Below are 20,422 nucleotides of genomic sequence, written 5' to 3' on the forward strand. Positions count from 1 at the left end.
CAATTAAGACAAATAAAATCCCATATGTTATAAGGTAATACAAAAATATATACATATCTGTGTGCATACATGTATAGATATTATATTTATACAGTTGGCTCTTCATATCCATGGATTCTGTATCCACATATTTAACCAATGATGGATACAAAATACCCCCCTGCCAAAAATTTCTCTATACTAAATATTTACATATTTTTTCTTTCTATTACTCCACAAATAATATAGTATAACAACCATTTGCATAGCATTTACATTGTATTAGTATTATAAGTAATTTAGAGAGGATGTAAAGTATGTGAGAGGATGTGTGTATGCAGGTTATATGCAAACACTATGCCACTTGATATGAGAACTGAGCATCCATATATTTGATACCTCAGAAGGCCTTAGAACCAACCAATCCCTTGTGAACACTGAGGGATGACTGTATATACATATATGCACAGTGTAAGAACAAGCTCAATTTTTATGTTTGAAATCAAGAATTCTTAATATATATTGAAAAATGTAAATAAATATATGGAATTAAATGCTTATGCATAGATGAGTCATTACTGATCATGCCTATATAAACTCAAAGATGAATGACCATGTTATCATATATTAGGGAAAATAATTATTCTGGTTTTTGAATGATTTCACAAGATCATATATACATATGTAAGTAACAGTTTATGTTAACATCAATCACTATATGATCATCAGTTACAAAGTATCCTGAGCAACTTTTCAATCTTAAATAATTGGGTATGTAACCTTTGTACATATTTAAAGATATCAGAAATAACAGAATTGTAGCTTGGGGGCTCCTACCATTTTCCTTTAAAGGTAATTAGATTAAAACTTAGAGTAAGATCCAATAAACCCCATTTAAAATTTCTAGCTGCAGTTCTAACAGGAAGAAGTCATAGTAACTATGGGTATGCACTTCATATTGTGAAACCTGAAAAAATAAGTCCAAACAAAAACCAAATGCTGGTAAAGATTATGGTGTAAAATTACAAGATAAATCTGAAGTAAAATCAAATAAAGTTCAAATGGCCTAAATGGGACTTGTGAAAGATTCCTTGATACCTTGTATTTTTATATTTGTGCTTTTTTTTACTTTTGCCTTTGGCTGTTCCCTTTGGTTTCAGTATGCAGTAAGTTGCTTTTGCTGGCATTTGTATAGAATAAATATGTAGAACAACATGATCTGAAGCAAGACAGGCCAATAGAACTGTCTTCAATGACAAATGTTCTAGGCTGTACTAATACAGGAGCCACTAGCTACATGTGGCTACTGAGTACATGAAATGTGGCTACTATGACTGAGAAACTAATTTTAATATAAACGGCTGCATAGTTAGTACATACCATTTAGCACAGCTCAGGAAATATTTAAAAGTAAGTAGAATATAAGAAAATGGTCATTATTTGCCATCTACACCCAAACTGTACCTGCTTTAAAAGGAAAAACAAGAGGAGAAAAAGCTAATAAAACAACAACAAACAGAGTGGAGAACATCCATGTGAATACAAAGGCAGCTCTCCAGAAACTCTGACTTGAAGTCACCTTAGATATCAGCATTATGATTTTTGCCAAATTATTCAAATTCTTTGTGCCTCTAGTTTCTCAAATGTAAAATAGACATAATAATAGTAGCTATCTTTTTGGATCACTGGAATTCAACAAATATATTCTGGCAGGTAAGACTTCATCTTTCTGAATTACTACACCAGACTGATAGTAGGTGAAGGTTCCAACAAGGTTAGCTGCACTGGCTGCAGCACACTGATAACATTTAGGTACACTGGCTTACAATTTCAGTGCATACATATGTTACAAATAGTTGAAGGTGTTTTTATAAGCTACTCTCAGTGTTAAAGAAAAAAGTGGATAAAATAAAGGACTGAGGTTGTGGCTCAGAGGTAGAGCGCTCACCTACAATGCGTGAGGTACTGGGTTCGATCCTCAGTACCACATAAAAATAGAGATATTGTGTCCACCTATAACTAAAAAATAAATATTTAAAAAAATAAAGAATTGATAACTGCTATTGTCAACTGAAGAAGTAATTATAACAGCTTCAGTTATGCCCAAAATTTACCTTCTTTTAAATGTTCCACAAAAATGATCATTCTCTGCTTGCTACCTGTGATTGTGTTCACTACTAACATGAAGCTACTCTGTAAGCATAAAGCCACTGTAAACCCAAGATGCATTCCTTTTCGTGATATAACAAGTTTTCAGGTCACTTTCTTTCACAGTTAAGTGATACAAATAGAGACTTAGGTGGAATGCTTAGCGGTTTAAATTGATCTTCAATATTTAAAAAATATTTTTATAGAAATCATTCTTGAGACAATGATGAAACCAGAAAGTGAGGTAATTTTTAAAAACTTTCTAACAATACTTTAGAGCACATGGCACTTTTAAAAATAGATCAATGTTCACTTGAATAATTTCAAAATTTTATAGCGACACAAGGATACTCTGTTGATTATTTTTAGTTTATATACAAAAATTTTTTAAAAAGTGCTTGCCTCGCTGCCTTGCATGTGCAAGGCCCTGGGTTCAATCCTCATATAAATTATTGTGTCCAACTACAAATACCAAAAAATAAATATTAAAAAAATTTTAAAAGTATACATAAATGTTTAATAGGGTTTACTATGTATCAGAATATCTGCAAATATAAACTAGTTTATTCCAAACAATAACCAAATGAAGTACATTTTATTATACCCAATTTTACAACTGAGAAAACGGAGAACAGAGGATTTAGGAGACTAAGAGAGTCTTGCTCAAGTTTGTTTCTGTGTTATGCTAAAACACACACGCACACACACATACACATACACACACAAACATGTACATGCCTGGATTCAATTCCTACATCCTCTGCTACTTCTCTCTGGTGAAAATGGAACCCTCCTCACAGGAAGCTCTTTTTCTTCTCTTTAAAATTATCATTATTATGTGAATGAATAATTTTGAATGTAATGCATTATACTATTGTCATAAATGATCATGTATGTAAGAAATAAATAAAAAAATAAAAGTACCATTATTAAAGAAACTATAGACACAAACTTACCGTCTCATGTCGGCCAATTTTAGCCTTCTCAATGCTCTTCTGTAGGTTTGCCTGCTTTTGGCTTCCCTCAGACCACTATAGAATCAAAGTATAAAATGGTTTGCCAAGATTAACTTTTGAAAACAAATAAAATTTATCTCTGGCTCAGGCCTGTGACACAAAAAAGTAAAAAAAGACTACCCCAAAAACTAATTCTCTTGGAGCTGGGCCTGTGGCTCAGTGGGGGAGCGGTTGCTTTGCAAGTGTAAGGCACTGGGTTTGATCCTCAGCACCACATAAAAAATAAATAATGATATGTGTCCATCTAAAAATTATCAAAAACAACAATAAAACTAATTCTCTCATTGAGGAAAACCAAGGACAATGAATCATTGGATTGAAAAAAATTGTTTTAAATATACTCTTATTTGATGAAGAAAAATGAACAATATGACTTTAATCTTTTATATATCTTCATTTATCTGATTTACCACCTCTACCCCAAATAATCTGAGGTCTGTTATTTAATTAGAGATTAAATTTGAAAAGTAAAAAATACTTATGTTTTATACAAGTTCTTTCTTCAAATTTCATTTTGCTTCTGACTAACGCCATTACAAAATACCCTACATTGTTTCTTGTAGATTTGTAGTCTTAGGATCTGTTTCATTAAAAAGTTAATAATGTATCACCTTTTAATCTTTTTTTTTTTTCAAAGAGAGAATTAGAGAAAGAGAGAGAGAGAGGGAATTTTAAATATTTATTTTCTAGTTTTTTTTGGCGGACACAACATCTTTGTTTGTATGTGGTGCTGAGGATCCAATCCAGGCCGCACACATGCCAGGCGAGCGCGATACCGCTTGAGCCACATCCCCAGCCCCACCTTTTATTCTTTAATAGTTTATGAGGAATTGCATACTTTACAGCCTAAACTCTCACACAAGAAAAATTCTGTTAGTCTGCTGCCAATTTTAGGGATGACATACTTTTTTTTTCCTTTTCTTTTCATGATACTGGAGATTGAACCCAGAGTCTCAGGTGTTTTTTGGCAAGTGCTCCCACTGTGCTGCACCCCTAGCTCTTTTTGTTCTTTGAGACAAGGTCTCACTAAGTTGCCCAGGCTGCCCCTGAACTTTCAATTTTCCTGCCTCAGCCTCCTAAGTAGCTGAGATTATATGTGTGTACCACCATATCTGGTTTGTTTTACATATTTTAGGAGTGACTGATTCAGGTATTTTACTCAACTGAGAAAGCAGATTAATTATATGTGGAAATGGATTAAATAATACCAGCATAAAAGACTAGATACAGATTATTCATCAGTGTGTGACTAGGTCTACAGCAAAAGGGATAAGAAACTTCTGAACACTGTTTTGCTTTTTCAATGTTATTAATTTTACCTGGTCCATGACTAATAAAATAAGGACAGGAAATTTCCAACATTAAATTGTCTACATCTTTTTACTCTAGTTGGAAATTTCAGACTCATTTGATTAGGTGAAAGACTATTCAAAAATATATTCCATAGCTCCCTCACTCTTGAGTTATAAACATTTAGAAAATAATTAATGACAGGATGAATTTCTGTTGTTTGATAAGAAACTGACCTTCCACAATATAATCTAGTTATAGAGAGAAGGTAAATAACATCTAAATTTTTTTTTGATTTAAAATTAGGAAATACTATCTTTAAAAGTTTGGCAGCTGTATCCTGGCATTGGGAAATTTCTCACTTCTCAGTATGCATGAAGGGAGTATTGTAAGCTTTCCTTTACTAGTTGTCTAGTCATTGATTCAAATATACAGCACAAACAAGATCTATTAGCTATGCCAGACATACAACATCACCAAACCAGTTACATTTCTTCTTGAGAGCAATCATCTTCCTAAGTTAAAAGAAAAAAAAATCTGCTATACATTTAAGAGCCAAAATAAACTTCAAGGCCCAAATTAGCAAGGAGATCTAGTTCTTTATAAAAGGGTTCCCCCATTTATAAAATAAAGCCAAGTTTAAAAAGTAAATATTTCATCCTAAAGTAGTCATCTGAAAAAATTTAAAAATGTATGTAACATTTAAATTTAGGAGTAGAGGAGTCCTCAAATAAAAAACACACAGGTATTAGCACAATACTGTCCCATTAAAAGTGTTTTAAAAATAACCGAATAGGTAGATATTATACAAAAAGTTAATGATTACATTAAATAAGCCAATAAGGGGATTTAAACCTTAATTATATAAATGAAATGTCTTTAAGGTACTTATGTCTATTTGCAATTATTTAAAACTTAAAAGCTTTTAAAGTGAGTGCATTCAAGAATTCCTTAATTCTTAGAATAATTTTATGTACTTTAAATGTGAAACCCTACATTCATGGGTTGTCACGTTAAGTATCTTGGTAATAAAGGGAGGCACAATCTAAATGATGTTTTCAAAGAAGAAGCTTCTGCTAATTATCTTAAATACTGAAACAGTTTAGTTTGACTCAATAGTGAAGGATTCTTGGCTCACTGCTTAATTTCTAAAATCTCAACACTGGAAACAATGAAAGCAACTCTTGTTAGGCTGCCTTTGCTATCAGTTTTTCATCTACATAGCTACTAGAAGCACTACTGCTATAGTTCCTAATATGCACCTTGGAATTAAACCAAAAGCAGGCCTCAAGCAGTGAGAGTTGGAATTGTTTCCTACTTTATATATAGTATGTGAACCAGCAGTTCCAAATTTTGACATATATCAGGATAACCCAAAGGGATGGTTAAACCACAGGTTGCTGGGTCCCACCTCCTGAGTAGGATGGGGGTAGGCCCCAAGAATATGCATTTCTAACCCGTTTCCAGATGGTGCCGATGCAACTGGCTGTGGGTACCACAACTGTAAGAACTACTGTTTTCTTGCAGTAACAAACTCAATTAGAATACATGGGATATCAATATCCTGTGGATACTGGGCTGGAGCCGTAGCTCAGTGCTAGACTGCTTGCCTAGCATGTGTGAGGCCCTGAGTTTGATCCTCAGCACCATATAAAAACAAATAAATACAATAAAGGTGTTGTGAAAAAAAAATCCTGTGGGATATTATCTAGTTCATAAGTAAAAACAAATTACTGCTAATACTGTAGACTGAACTACAAAAATATTTCTGAATTTAGAAATATTAAATATTAGACAACACACATTTATTAAAAAAAAAGGGAGGGATAATACCTTATATTTAAAAAAGGTATTTGGCACAGGATTCTCTTAAAAGCAACCTTTCCTGGTACATTTCTATAATAAAAAACCAGAATCAACTACATTAGTCCATTAATAATTTAATGCTAAATTAAATTTGGGAATGGATTTATTATAATTTTTTTTAAAATTTAGTAACTCAGAACAAATGGCAGCAGCTGCAACAACAATAAAAACTACCTATAATAAGTAAAAACAGAATTTTGCCTTTAGATTTGAGGATCTGACACAATGTTTCTCTTTGAATGCATTCCAGGCCACCTATTTCAGACACTCAGGGAAGAGAAACATAATTCCCATGTTTTCCAAAGGGCTAATTCACTGCCTGGAGGAACTGTCTATTCATAAGAGAAACAGAAAGATTGATTCAAGCTGGCTGTATTGGAATTTTGATTTGCTCTTTTTAAGAAATGAAGAAATTTCAAAGCATTAAAGAAAGAATACAAAATTTCATAGGTGAGAAAGAATGACTAACAACAGAAAATGAGGGAAAAGAGATCATAAAAAGAGCAACCCCATCAGTCTACTGCTTTATTAAAAGTCATGTACTATGGAAAAATATGTTCTATGGTTTTTGCTTATGCTTTAAAATAATTTGCTTTGTTTTTATACAATTAAAATCTTGTTAAGAGTATTTACAACTTCAAAATTGTATCTATCTTTTAATAAAGGTGATATTTCATTTAGAAATTGATCATAAGGAAATATTGAATACTCTCAAGATATAGTTATACATAAAGATGTGAGCCATGAGGTCTCAACATTAGAGAAACATTAAATCAATATTTCATAGTACAGATGTGTCACAATCATACAGTTGAAGAAAATATGTTCAAAGAAAACACACACTTTTTTTTTTTTTTTTGTATTGGGAATTGAACACAGGGGCACTTTACCACTGAGCCACAAACCTAGCCCTTTACTTTTACTTTAAGACAGGGTCTCACTGAGTTGCTGATGCGGGTCTTGAACTTGTGATCCTCCTGCCTCAGCCCTTCAAGCAGTTGGAATTACAGTTATGTGTCACTAGGCCCAGCTATTCAAAGAATTTTTAATGACACTGAAAAATTCTCACAGAATAAAGCTGTTTTAAAATATGGAACCAAAACTACAACTCAATTAAAGTCTATAACCAAAAAACAAAACAACAAAAAAACCATAAGAAAATGTATAAAATTTAAATAATGCTTATCTCTGTATTGAGGAACATGCTTTTTAAGTTTTCTATGTAATGAGTATAGAACTATTATTTTAAATATTATTTTCTTGTTATAATATATGAATGCATTATCAACAGATTAAAACATGAGCACATTCTTATTGTAAAAGACTAAAACAATGCAGGCGCATTTAAGCAAAATCCCTTTGCTTCCCTGCTTTTATGCAAACTCTACAACCCCATCCCCAGAGACAGCCCTTGCAAAAACCTAGTGTGCATCCTTTTGCTTTCCATTCAGATACAGACCAAAACATATATGGGATTATCCTTTATATAATGGGAATTTCCATGTCAGCATAACTAGGCAGATCTACGTCATTCTTTAAAAAAAAAATAACAAAACAAAAACCTCGTTATTTTTAGAGCAGTTTTAAAGGTTTGACCAACTTCCCATATGTCCCCAACCCTATCTATCCAGTCTTCCCTATTATTCTGCGCCAAATGATACTATAATTTACCACAGTTACTACAATTTATGAACCTATACTGACTACATTATCATCCAAAGTCCACAGTTTACACTTCATTTTTGGTGTGGTACATTCTATGATGTACCATTATAGGATCATATAGAACAGTTTCACTGCCCTAAAAATTCCTGTGCTCCATCCAGTCATCTCTCCCTCCTTCTAGCCCCTGCAGCCATTGATTTTTTTTTTCTGTCTCTTGTTTTTCAGAATGTCATAGTTGCAATCATAAACATGCAGTTTTTTTTAAACTGGCATCTTTCACTCTACATGGTTCTCTCATGTCTTTTTACAGCTTTATAATTCCTTTCTTTTTATCTTGACTACTATTCCATCATATGGATATTATTTTGTTTATTTATCCACTGAACTATCGAAGAACATCTTGATTGCTTTCAAGTTTTGGCAATTATAAATAAATCTGTTATGAACATTTGTGTGTAGATTTTGCATTGACATTAAGTTTTCAACTCACTTGGATAAATGCCAAGGGGTACAATTGTTGGATCATATGGCAAGAGTATGTTCAGTTTTATAAGAAACTGCAAACTGTCTTCCAAAGAGACTACAATTTTGCATTCCCAAGAGCAAAGAATGGACAGTTCCTTTGCTCTGTGTCCTCCCAGCATTTGGTATTTGTTAGTGGCCATTCTTCTTCTTCTTTTTTTTTAATGTCTACCTACTATTACTTTATTCTTCCATTCCTCTCTTAATAGCTGTTTTATTTAAGTCCCCACAAAACATCAATACTCCTGTCATTTGACATATGTCTGTGCACATGCAGAGGTATTTCTTTTCACTCTTTCTTTCTTTTCTTTGCTTCCCTCCGGCTTTCCTTTCTTTTGCACTGGGGATCAAACCCAGGCCCTGCACATGCTAGACAAATGCTCTATACTGAGTTATATCCCCAACCTGTCCTTTTCAGTTTATTTTGAGACAGGGTCTTCCTAAGTTGCTCAGGCTGGCTTTCAACTTATGATTCTCTTGCCTCAACCTCCTAAGCAGCTAGGATTACAAGCATGTGCCATCATGCCTGGCTCATGCAGCAGTATATCTATAAGGTGCATTAGAAGTAGATCTGCTGGATCACAGAAGAACAATTAACTTCTTTAAAGATTTCTTTTTAGTTGTAGAAAATATACATAAAATTTATCACTGTAACATGTATAATCCAGTGATGTTAAGTGCATTCAGTTTTATGTAATCATCACCACGGTTCATTTTTAGAAGTTTGTCTTTACTTCAAATAGAAAACTCTATGAATTTACCAATAACTCCACATTTCACTTTCCTGCAGACCCTGATAACCACTATTTTACTTTCTCTTTTTGTCAACTTAAATCTATATATCTATGTGGAATCATATATATTTGCCCTTTTGTGTCAGGCTTATTTCACAGTTTTTTAAAAAATTTATTTATTTATGTATTTTTTTTTAGTTTTAGGTGGACACATTATTTTGTTTTTATGTGGTGCTGAGGATCGAACCCAGTGCCTCATGCGTGCTAGGTGAATACTCTACCACTGAGTCCCTTATTTCACATAGTTTGTTTCAAGGTTCCACCTTTTGTAGCATACATCAGAATTCCATCCCTTTTTAAGACAGAATAATCTTCCACTGCATGCATATACTGCATTTTGTTTATGCATTCATTTGCTAATGGACATCTGGATTGTTTCCTCCCTTTCCACTATTGTGAATAACACTATTATGAATACTGATGTACAAGATCTTGTTTGAGTCTGTTGCTTTCAATTGTTTTGGATAAATATGTCAAAGTGGAACTGTTGGATCATATAATTTTGTTTAACATTTTTTTTTTGGGGGGGGGGTGTATCTGGGATTGAGCCCAGGGAGTACTTAATCACTGAGCGACATTCCCAGCCTTTTTTTTTTTTTTTTAATTTTTGGTTGTAGAGGATCAAATCCAGTGTGTGTGAGGCAAGTGCCCTACCACTGAGCCACAACTCCAGCCCCAGAAATTTATTTTATATTTGTTTTGTTCTCTGCTCTAAAAATAAAAAGGTTTTTGTTTTGTTTTGTTTTGAAAAAATAAAGTAGAGGGGCTGGGGTTGTGGCTCAGCGGTAGAGTGTTCACCTGGTGTATGCAAGGCCCTGGGTTTGATTCTCAGCACCACATAAAATAAATAAAAATAAAAGCATTGTGTGCAACTAAAAGAAATAAAAAAAAATCAAGTAGATCTGCCTACTTATGCTGACATGGAAATTCCCATTACATTTATTTTATTTATTTATTTTTATGTGGTTCTGAGGGTTGAACCCAGTGCCTCATACATGCTAGGCAAGTGCCACAACTGCAGCCCCACAGCCCATTTTTTATTTTGAGACAGAGCCACACTAAATTGTTGAGGATGGCTTTGAACTTGCACTTCTATTGCTTCAGCCTCCTAAGCCACTGAGATTACAGTTGTGCGCTACCATGCTTGGCCCATGTTTATTTAACTTTTTAAAGAACCACCATATTGTTTTCTGGAGTCTTTACTATTTTATATTCGAACCAGCAACATACAGGACTCCCAATTTCTCCACACCATTATCAACACTTTTTTCTTTTTTTTCTTTTTGTAATAATAGCTATACCCAATGGGGGTGAAACGAACATTTAATTTCATCATTTTTTTCGTTTACCAGCAGTCTATAACAGGCTTCCTCCCTTTAAGTTCCCTAAAGTATACACAGATGACAATGTAAAAAATAATCTGATGATTAAAAAACATTTTGTTATTGTGTTAATTTGCATTTCTCTGATTATTGAGATTTAGCATCTTTTCATATAACTGTTGATCATGTATCTTTTCTTTCTTTCTTTTATATTTTACTTACATTTTAGTTTTCGGCAGACACAACATCTTTGTTTGTATGTGGTGCTGAGGATCGAACCCGGGCCGCACCCATGCCAGGCGAGTGTGCTACCGCTGGAGCCACCTCCCCAGCCCCCATGTATCTTTTCTTTTTCTTTCTTTTCTTTGACCCTGCTGGAAATTGAACCCAGGACCTTGTACATGCTAGGCAAATGTTCTCCTATTTGGCTATACCCTCAGCCCAAATTAAGCAGATTTAATACAGTTTTTGGTGCTACTAAGAGATAGGCAATGTCCTCAACCAAACCAAGGATTTGTGGTAAAATTGAAGTGTTAGAAATTATTGAAATGGTAAATGCATATAGCTTTAACAAATAGAAGAATTTAAAAATTTTAAGGTTGAGGTTGTTTTGTATTTAATCTAAAGTAAGTTATTTTTTTAGAATTATAATGTGGGAAAGTTATGGTTATAAAAAGTATAAATCCTGGGGAACCTAAACAAGGTCCCTGATCTAAATCTGATAAAATGCAGGCTCAGAAGTTTCAACACTGCCTTTGGGTCAAATAGAAGCTCACTTTAAACAAAAAAGGGCACCCAATTAACAGTGTTATTTTTGTGAAACTTCTAAATATAGCAGTCAGAGATGTCATTAATAGAAAAATTTTAAAATGCATAAACTATTGAAATGCTTTTTTGGGATAAAACAAATTAAAATTAAGGTTATCTCAGGAAATTAAAGAAATCCATTGTTTTGACACTCTGCCACCACCTGGTGGCATGGCATCAAAATTGTAGGTCTAGTTTTTTTTGTGGAGTAAAGAATGGCCACCTCAAAAGAATGTTTTGGGGATGAGGGAGGAAATTCTATAGCTAGTTTAGAGTCAGCTTTTTCAACCTTACCCACCACAAAGCTCCAATAGCAAAGAATAATTTCTAAGTGGAAAGTTAGCCTAAGCTATCTTCTATAAGAACAAAACAAATATAAAAAAATAAATTCCTGGGGCTGGAATTGTGGCTCAGTGGTAGGGCACTTGCCTCATACATGCTAGGTTCGATTGTCCACACCATATAAAAATAAATAAGTAAAATATTATGTGTCCATCTACAACTAAAAAAAAATTTACAAAAAATTTTCTGACATCTTAAAGTTCTTATCACAAAATTCACGAAAGTGTCAAAAGCTGTAATATTAACTATTTTAACGTTTTGCTATTTAAAATTACTTGCCAATAAAAATAGTTTATATGTTTTTTTCTCTTAACTCCAATCTTTGTGTCACTCCAACCAAGAGAGAAGTAATAAAAGCATTCAATTTAAAGGGCAAGACATTTTGGAATGGTGGTGGTAAAGGGGACAAAAATCTCTCTTTGTTGCCTAGGCTTATCTCAAGTGACCTTCTTTTCTCAGCCTCCTAAGTACCTGGGACTTAAAGGTCTAATTTAAAAATGCAAATAGATATAATTTGGCAGATCCTATTAGTTTCCCCTCCAAAGACTTTCTTTACAGTTCTAATTTTTTTTTCAGATTAGAGTGGCAATGTGCTCTGAAAGAATGGGTTGCTTCCCAGAGCATGAATTTTGTTGGCTTAGATCCTTTCAGTGTAAGCATGTAACTCATACCTGGCCAGTGAGACATAAGGGAAGTCTCCCCTACTTGGGAAAGAGGGTATTCTAGGATTTTCCTCCCGGATAAAGAGAGAGATGTATAAAATGTCTTTTTTCTGCTTTGGACACTGTCAAAGAGTAGCAGCAATAACTACTTGTATCCACAAAAGGAAAGCTTAAAAAAACATCAGAGAAGTCAGTTTAGACATATGGGATTAACCAATCTTGATAAAGCCTTCCTCCAAACTTGCTATATCAGATAATGAATTCCCTGTTATTTAAGCCAATTAGGATATACTTTGTGTGTGGGGTATGTGTGTGTGTGTGGGGGGGCTGTAAAAGCATCCTGATTCATGTTTATAAAAAAATAAAATGTCACCAGGCTGGATCTCAGTGGTGAACACCTGTAATCCTAGCTACTCAGGAGGTTTGAGGAAGAAGGATCACAAGTAAGGCCAGCCTGGGAAGATTAGGGAGAACCTGTCTCAGAATTAAAAAAAAAAAAAAAAAAAATTGGTAGTAGGGATTAAACCCAGGGGCACTTAACCACTGGGCCACATCCCCAGCCCTTTTTTTATTTTTCATTTTGAGACAGGGTCTCACTAAGCTGCTTAGGGCTTCGCTAAATTGCTCCTGCCACAGCCTCCTGATTCGCTGGGATTACAAGCAGATGCTACCAAGTTTGGGTCTTCAGAATAAAAAATTTAAAAAAGGGCTAGGATGTAGTTCAGTGGTAGAGTGCTTGGTTAACATGCACAAGGCCCCGGGTTCAATCTCTAGAAACACACACACACACACACATACACACACACACACACAGCAGTTTTAGTAGGCAACTTTTTTTTTTTTGATCCATGGTGAACTTTCAAATTTATTACAGAAAAATGCAAATGCCTATATTTTAAAATATTAGGAAAATATGTAGTTTTTATGTCTTGAAAAGTTCTTGCTTGCGAATTCACATAAGAGATACAAATCTGAAGTAAGCTAAATGGATAGAGAGAACAAATAAATGTCTGATCTATAAAGCAGCCCCTATATATACACTAGTATAAAGCTGACTACTACACCTATGGGACTGATAAGGAGGGAATTGTTAGGGATAAGAATATAGGTTAGGTTCTTTGAGAGATTTGACATAGGTGTATTTAATCAGGAAAGGGAAAGTTGACATTTTGGGAAATGATTGCCAATTGGTGAGACTATTTAGGTATCAACATAGAATACATACCCACTCTGGGGAGAAGAAGGCAGTCTAAGACAGTAAATACGTAGTCTTATTTGCTATAGTAAACACATAAACTCAGGCAGTGTTTTCTATGAAATATCAATCCCTCATAGCATGGGTCAAATAAGATTCACGATGCATACTGGCATGTTAAAGCCACAGAATACTTAAACTAGTTTATTTTTGTTAATCTAGGGTGCTCCAAATTCCTTTGATTACAGAACTTCCTTTTAAGTAATACCTATTATGAATTTTGCCACAGATTTTGGGTAATGCTAAGCTAGGGTCCAGCAAAATTAATTTAGGTAAAGTAGTAGAAAAGGAAATGATGGAGTTTAACATATACTTAATTTTCCTGTAGTATGTACTTTGGAGGCTGAGTTCTAAGAAATGTTTAAGATTATTATAATTATGAATACTTATTAGAAATTATCTTCAGTATTATACATTGAGGATTGTGAGGAAAAGAAACTGGCCAGGGAATAAGGCTCCTAGAATAAATACACAATAGTTGGAACTAAAACCAGGCCATTGTGTATTGATTTATGTATTCATTCACCATTTATCTTTTCTCTCTATGTCCCAATGTGTTTTAGTACTGGATTCCATGCTGGGGATGAAAATGATTAAGATATAATCCCTGCCCTCTAAGAACATCTGCCAAGATATAAGACACATGAAGATATCACTCTATAAAAGAAATATACGTAAGATAGTCATAGCATAAAGAAGTATTAGACTCTGCTTAGGAGAAAGGGATGAAAATCTTCCCAGAAGAGAAGACTTTTGAGGTGGTTCATAATGGATACATGTTTCAGCTAATGGACAGGTTGGAGTTTGCTATTTAGACAAGTAAAAAGCACAAGCAAGGTACAGCACATAAAGACACAAAGATATCAAGTGAATGGCATTCAGGAAGCTGTAAACAACTTGACATGAGTGGCGTGCAGGGTTAGAGAAGGGGCAACAGTGGGTTCGCAGGCTGACCAGTGGCAGGAGTTAGATTACAGAGGGCCTGAGGAATCTGGACTTTATTATTTAGAATTGGGAAACAATCCAAGGCATTAAAGATAACTATTATAGCAGATGGGGGAAAGTGAAGGATGCAGAGAGACTAGTGAAAACACTTAATTCAAAATTCTGGGCTGGAGATAATGAGAGTCTAAACCAAGACAGCAGCAGTGGGGATAGAGAGGAAGGGAGAGATTTGAGAGTCATCAGGATTCAGTCAACAAGTATTTGGTACCAAATGGATATGGTGAAAAGAGAAAAATCCAAGGTAACTACCAGGTTTCAGATTTGGATGACTAAGTAGACAATGGCTTCAGAATCTAAAAGACAAAGAGGAACACTTTTGGGTAAAGAACTGAGTTTTGAACAAATTGTCTAGGGAGAGTTGTATGGTAGGTAGCGGAGACATGGTGTAGAGCTCAGCCCAGAGGTATAGGCAGGAGGTAAAGAGCGGGGAATCCAAGAGTATATAAACGGAAGCCATAGAGATGAGAAGAATGTTCATAGCAAAAAGGGGCCAGGCTGTGGACCCCTAGTATGTCAAGGATGGTTGTCTACAACTGAGTTATTCTTCCTGCTTTCAAAACGTTTTAACAGAAAAAATACATTTATTTAACTTGAGACTATACTGGTTGATAGCTGAAATCTCATGAATCCTAGAAGAAAAAATGAAGAGTCCAGTGCAACAAATGAACTAACCTTTCTTTATAATAGGGGAGACTAAGCTGAGTCCAGTAGTGCACACCTATAATCCCAGCAACTTGGGAGGCTTAGACATGAGGATTGAAAGTTTGAGAAACCAGCCTCAGCAATTTAGCAAGGCCCTAAGCAACTTAGTGAGACCCTGTCTCAAAATAAAAATATTGAAAAAAGGGTTGGAATGTTGTTCAGTGGTAAAGCACCTCTGGGCTAAATCCCCAGTACCAAAATTAAAAAACAAACAAACAAACAAAAAAAAAAAACCAACCAAGCAACCAAAAAAACTATTTGAAAGGATTATGCCCTATAAGATCGAGGGCTGGGGGTATAGCTCAGCTGGTAGAGTGCTTGCCTCTCATGTACAAGGCCCTGGGTTCAATCTCCAGCACAATAAAAAAACAAATAAATACTGAAAGAATTTCCATTGAGAAAAACTGGCTTGATTTTATAAGTTTTACTGAGAAAGCTGCAGTATCTTTCACAAAACTAGATTCATATTTATAAACTGAATCCACCTTGACAATCCTAACTTTAAAAAAGCAAGTGATGACATTTCAAAAAAAATTTTATAGTCACATTCTTCTTTATACATTTTGTTTTTCTTCCATCAAGTTTTAAAAAACAATGACAACAGCAACAACTAGAAATGCAGTCAGTCACACAATCTGTTCTCTCTGCTACAAAAACAGTCACTTAGCTGTTATGATAGCAGCTGTCACTGGTGGAAAGCCTCCAGAAAGCCAAGCACTGTACAGGATTCACTACACGCATGGTCTCACTGCAGGTTTTATTATTGCCATTTTACAGATAAAGACAATGAGATCCCAAGAGACTAAGTAATTGGACATTTAATAAATGACAACAGGGCTGGTTGAACCCAGGTCATGTGGACACTGAAGAATATTTTCCAATGAGAACCCTGCCTCTTTAAGCATGTATTAATGCATTAATTTGTATATATTTAAAATATGAATAAACACATGTTCAAAAGAATTTTGAATGAAGAATCTTCAAGAAAAAATATTTTAAGCTACAGAGCATAAACTTAGCTACGATTATTGTTTTGACACAGCATACTATAATAAAATGGTATATTTAATCAAGAAGAATTTTTTCAATGACAAAGCCAAAATTTCTGAAATAAGAAACTATGGCAATTAAAAAAGTGGAACAATCTCTGTAGACACTATTTACGCAAGTATAAACAATGAAGATATACTTGTTCAGCAAAACTAGCAAAAAAGGATTATCTGTAACAAATAGGCAACTGGTCAAACAGTTCCATATTTCAAGGAAAATCAAAACAGACATTATTATCTGATGCATATGACATAACAGCTGTGTTATCAGTCTTACAACCAACAGCAAGGAACCCAAAGATAAAGCAGACTGTCTTTATAACCCCATGTATTTACAGAGAATGAATCATCAGGTACTTTATTATCTGATTGATTGTACTATAGTTGTTCTCGAATCTCATATGATAATTATCCTATTTTTATCATTATGCTCTTGGTCAACACTTTTAGGTGACTGACTCATTTAATCTATTTCCAATTCTCTTCTTCTCATACTAATTTCCACTTCCAGTTTCCTCTACAAGTGGCATTATGACAATTTCAGTCAGTAAGAGTTAAGCAAAAGTCCTTTGGCAGGGAAATAGACACCCAGGCAACTTTCCTTTCTCCTTGTGCATCAGATAAAACAAGAGGAACTGTGGCAGTCATCCTGTAATCATGATGGAAAGGCCGAGAGAATCACAAAGGTAATGACTGATTATCACTGAGCCACCACCAATAGACATGTATCTCCAAACTTTATGTGAGAAAAATAAACTTCCACTTGTTTACACCAGTGCTAATCAGAAATTCCATTACCTGCAGAAAAAAGAGGTCTTTACAAAATGAATTATAGAACTTTGAAGCTCATAAGAACATGGTTTAGAGGTTAGTCAGTGACCTCATGTGTTCATTTGTTCAAATAGTTTAGTGACTACTCTGTCCAGCTTTGTGTTGTATTCTAGGGGAAGAAAGTATATTGTATTTTCTTTAGAATATTCAGTTCTTGGTTTGAGACATTCACACTTTAGATATGTGAATAAGGCAAGTGTGATCTTTCTTCTGACTGAACAAAGACAAACTTCAATGACAGCACCGAAAAGGAACAATAGATTTATTTTTCTTTTTATTGTTTCAGAAGCCAAAGTCTAGGTTTAAGTCAGAAAAATATAAGAACAGCCTGAATCAGTCCTGCTTTGTTCTCTTCATATGACAATTTGAAGTTAGAACAGGAGGGAGAGATTCTGAGAAGCAAGTAAGAACTATGGACACTGGATGGTTTCTTATAAGGGCTCTGCCCAACCTACAATTACAGTAGGAGGAATGCAACTAGAGACCCTAGAAAATCTGCAAGATACAGGTACAGAGAATTCCCATCACTTCCTGTCTGGAGCTCTGGGAAGCAGCAGCCTCATATGAAGTACCCACAACAACACAGCACAGGTGGCATACGGAAGCACTCCTGCACGTGTTACCTGAGCAATGGGTCTGTGACAGGCAGCTCGACCTCATTCCTATAGACCTAGAGTGGTCTGGAGAGCTTGCTGAAGGAGGGAGAGAGCACCTATCTATGAGGGAGTGTGCACAGACCTAGAGAGAAGGTGCAGTTGCAAGGCTGAGGACCAAGCAGGGACACCAACATTTTAGCTGATGCCAGCTTGGAGATACCTATTGATCTAATGTGTGATGTTGTGGATCTCAGTGGATGCCAGCCAGAACTAATCTCTACCAAAACCATTCCTACATAATACTTACTCATCCTGAAGAGAAGATAGGCAAGTGGGGATAGGGGGAGACTCTAAAACTGGTTGAGTGTACCTCACTTTATTGAAACAATCTTTGAAGTAACTGATCTGCTCTAAATTGGCACACTCGGGGCTGGGGATGTGGCTCAAGCGGTAGTGCGCTCGCCTGGCATGCGTGCGGCCCGGGTTCGATCCTCAGCACCACATACCAACAAAGATGTTGTGTCCGCTAAACTAAAAAATAAATATTAAAAATTCTCTCTCTCTGTCTCTCTCTCTCTCCTCTCTCACCCTCTCTTAAAAAAAAATAAAATAAAATAAATTGGCACACTCACGTTTTGAACTACCAGGTAGAATGGGCTCAAATTTAAAATTAGGTTTAATTTTTCCATACATAAGTTTGTAGCCTGAAAAAACTGTACTGGCTATGTAAGGCTCGTGTATATGTGTTGTCTCAAAAAAAAAAAGTTACCACTGTCCTCATCTAGGCTTCATTAAACCTGATTTTTCAGAGTATAATCATCCCTGGGTATCTGTGGGGGACTTGTTTTAGGACTCCCTGATGACATCAAAATCTATGCATGTACAAGTTCCTTATGCAAAATGGTGAATTTGCATGTTATTTGTATAATCCTCCTGTGTACTTTAAATCACCCCTAGATTACTTATAATATCTTATATAATATAAGTGCTATAAATATTGTTTAGTAAAAAATGGCATGTAAAAATAAAGGTCTTTCCTCTCTCTTTCCCTCCCATCTCGTGTCTCTGTTTAATGTCAATCTTTTCTTCCTGCTCTTCCTCCCTGCTCTATTCTTAGTTGCTCTCATTATATCAAAGAAGACATTTGGTATTTGTTCTTTAGGGATTGGCTAGCTTCACTAAGATGGAAATGGAAAGAGACCCTCATTGTTATAAAAAACTACATAAAAGAGGTTGTGAGGGGTATTGGAAGAAAAAACAAGGAGAGAAATGAATTACAGTAGATGGGATAGAAAGAGAAGATGCGGGGGAGAGGGATAGTAGAGGATAGGAAAGGTAGCTGAATACAACATTTACTAGTATGGCATTATGTAAAAATGTGAATGTGTAACCGATGTGATTCTGCAATCTGTGTTTGGGGTAAAAATGGGAGTTCATAACTCACTTGAAACTAATGTTTGAAATATGATCTGTCAAGAGCTCTGTAAGGTTTTGAACAACTAATAAAAAAATAATTAAAAAAAAAAATAAAAAAAAATAAAGGTCTGGGAACTGGGGATGTAGCTCAGTTCTATGGCACTTGTCTAACTTGTACAAGGCCCTGGATCCATCCCCAGCACATAAACAAACAAACAAACAAACAAACAAACAAACCCACAAAAAACAAAACAAAAAAGGTCTGTACATTTTTTTTCCCTTCAAATATTTCTGAGTCACAGTTGGTTGAATCTGTGATTGTGGAAGCTGGGAATAAGGACAGCTGACTGTACATAGACAAATGCCATATGTTCCCCCTCCCCCACACAAAGACAGGAAACAAAGGGAAATCTCTGGATAAAAATTACTTATTTTTAAATCTGAACTGTATGCACTAAAACTGTACACGACCCACTACTATAGATTCTTTATCCTAAATATCTCCCCAGTTTATTTTCCCCAACCACCTGGACAATATGATGGTGCATGCTCCTAATAACCCTCCATACTATCAATAGAAGAATCTTTCTAAAATCAGTCTTTGTCTTTCACACCCAAAAAATTTCAACTTGCATATATGGAGTTCTTCATTATTAGTCTACCAATCTAACTATATAGAGTTCATTCATCCCTCACTCATGATTAAGCCATAAGACAACTGAAGATTCTTTCACACATTACGTGTGGTTCTATACACACTTGCACATAATAATAAAAGCTAAGTCACTTACCATATATTAGTCATTGTTAGAAGCAGCCAAAATATAACATTTATTTGTTACTGCTACCCTATGAAGCACAGAAGAAAAAACAGAGGCACAAGAGGTTTCTAGCAAATGGGAGAACTTGAATTTCAATCGAGACTCTGGCTTTAGAGTCAACTCTCTTAAATCCTAAGCTATACAGCCTTAATATGCTGATTCTTACTTAGAATGCCCTTCAACCTTCAACCCTATGAACTCTCATAGGGAACTGCAGAATTGACTTAAAATGTCTCTGCAAAGTCTTCCCTCAAGCAGAACTGACTTTCACCCTCCTTTGTAAAAACCATCATTCTTCAGTATTGCACACATCACAGTGAATTGTTGATATGTG

The 20,422-nt window shown here is 35.0% G+C and overlaps 1 protein-coding gene across 2 annotated transcripts in view; it reads right to left on the reverse strand.

Annotated features, from left to right (window-relative positions):
- The window catches only part of Mnd1 (meiotic nuclear divisions 1), a 60,209-nt gene that overhangs the window by 16,957 nt on the left and 22,830 nt on the right, over positions 1-20,422 (reverse strand). For both annotated transcript variants that reach the window (XM_078022008.1, XM_078022009.1), the window contains exon 5: positions 3,084-3,158. In XM_078022008.1, coding sequence (XP_077878134.1) covers positions 3,084-3,158 — 75 coding nt within the window. The remainder of the gene's footprint in view (positions 1-3,083; positions 3,159-20,422) is intronic.

Source organism: Ictidomys tridecemlineatus, chromosome 9, assembly GCF_052094955.1.
Source record: "Ictidomys tridecemlineatus isolate mIctTri1 chromosome 9, mIctTri1.hap1, whole genome shotgun sequence".
Classification (NCBI taxonomy): Eukaryota; Metazoa; Chordata; class Mammalia; order Rodentia; family Sciuridae; genus Ictidomys; species Ictidomys tridecemlineatus.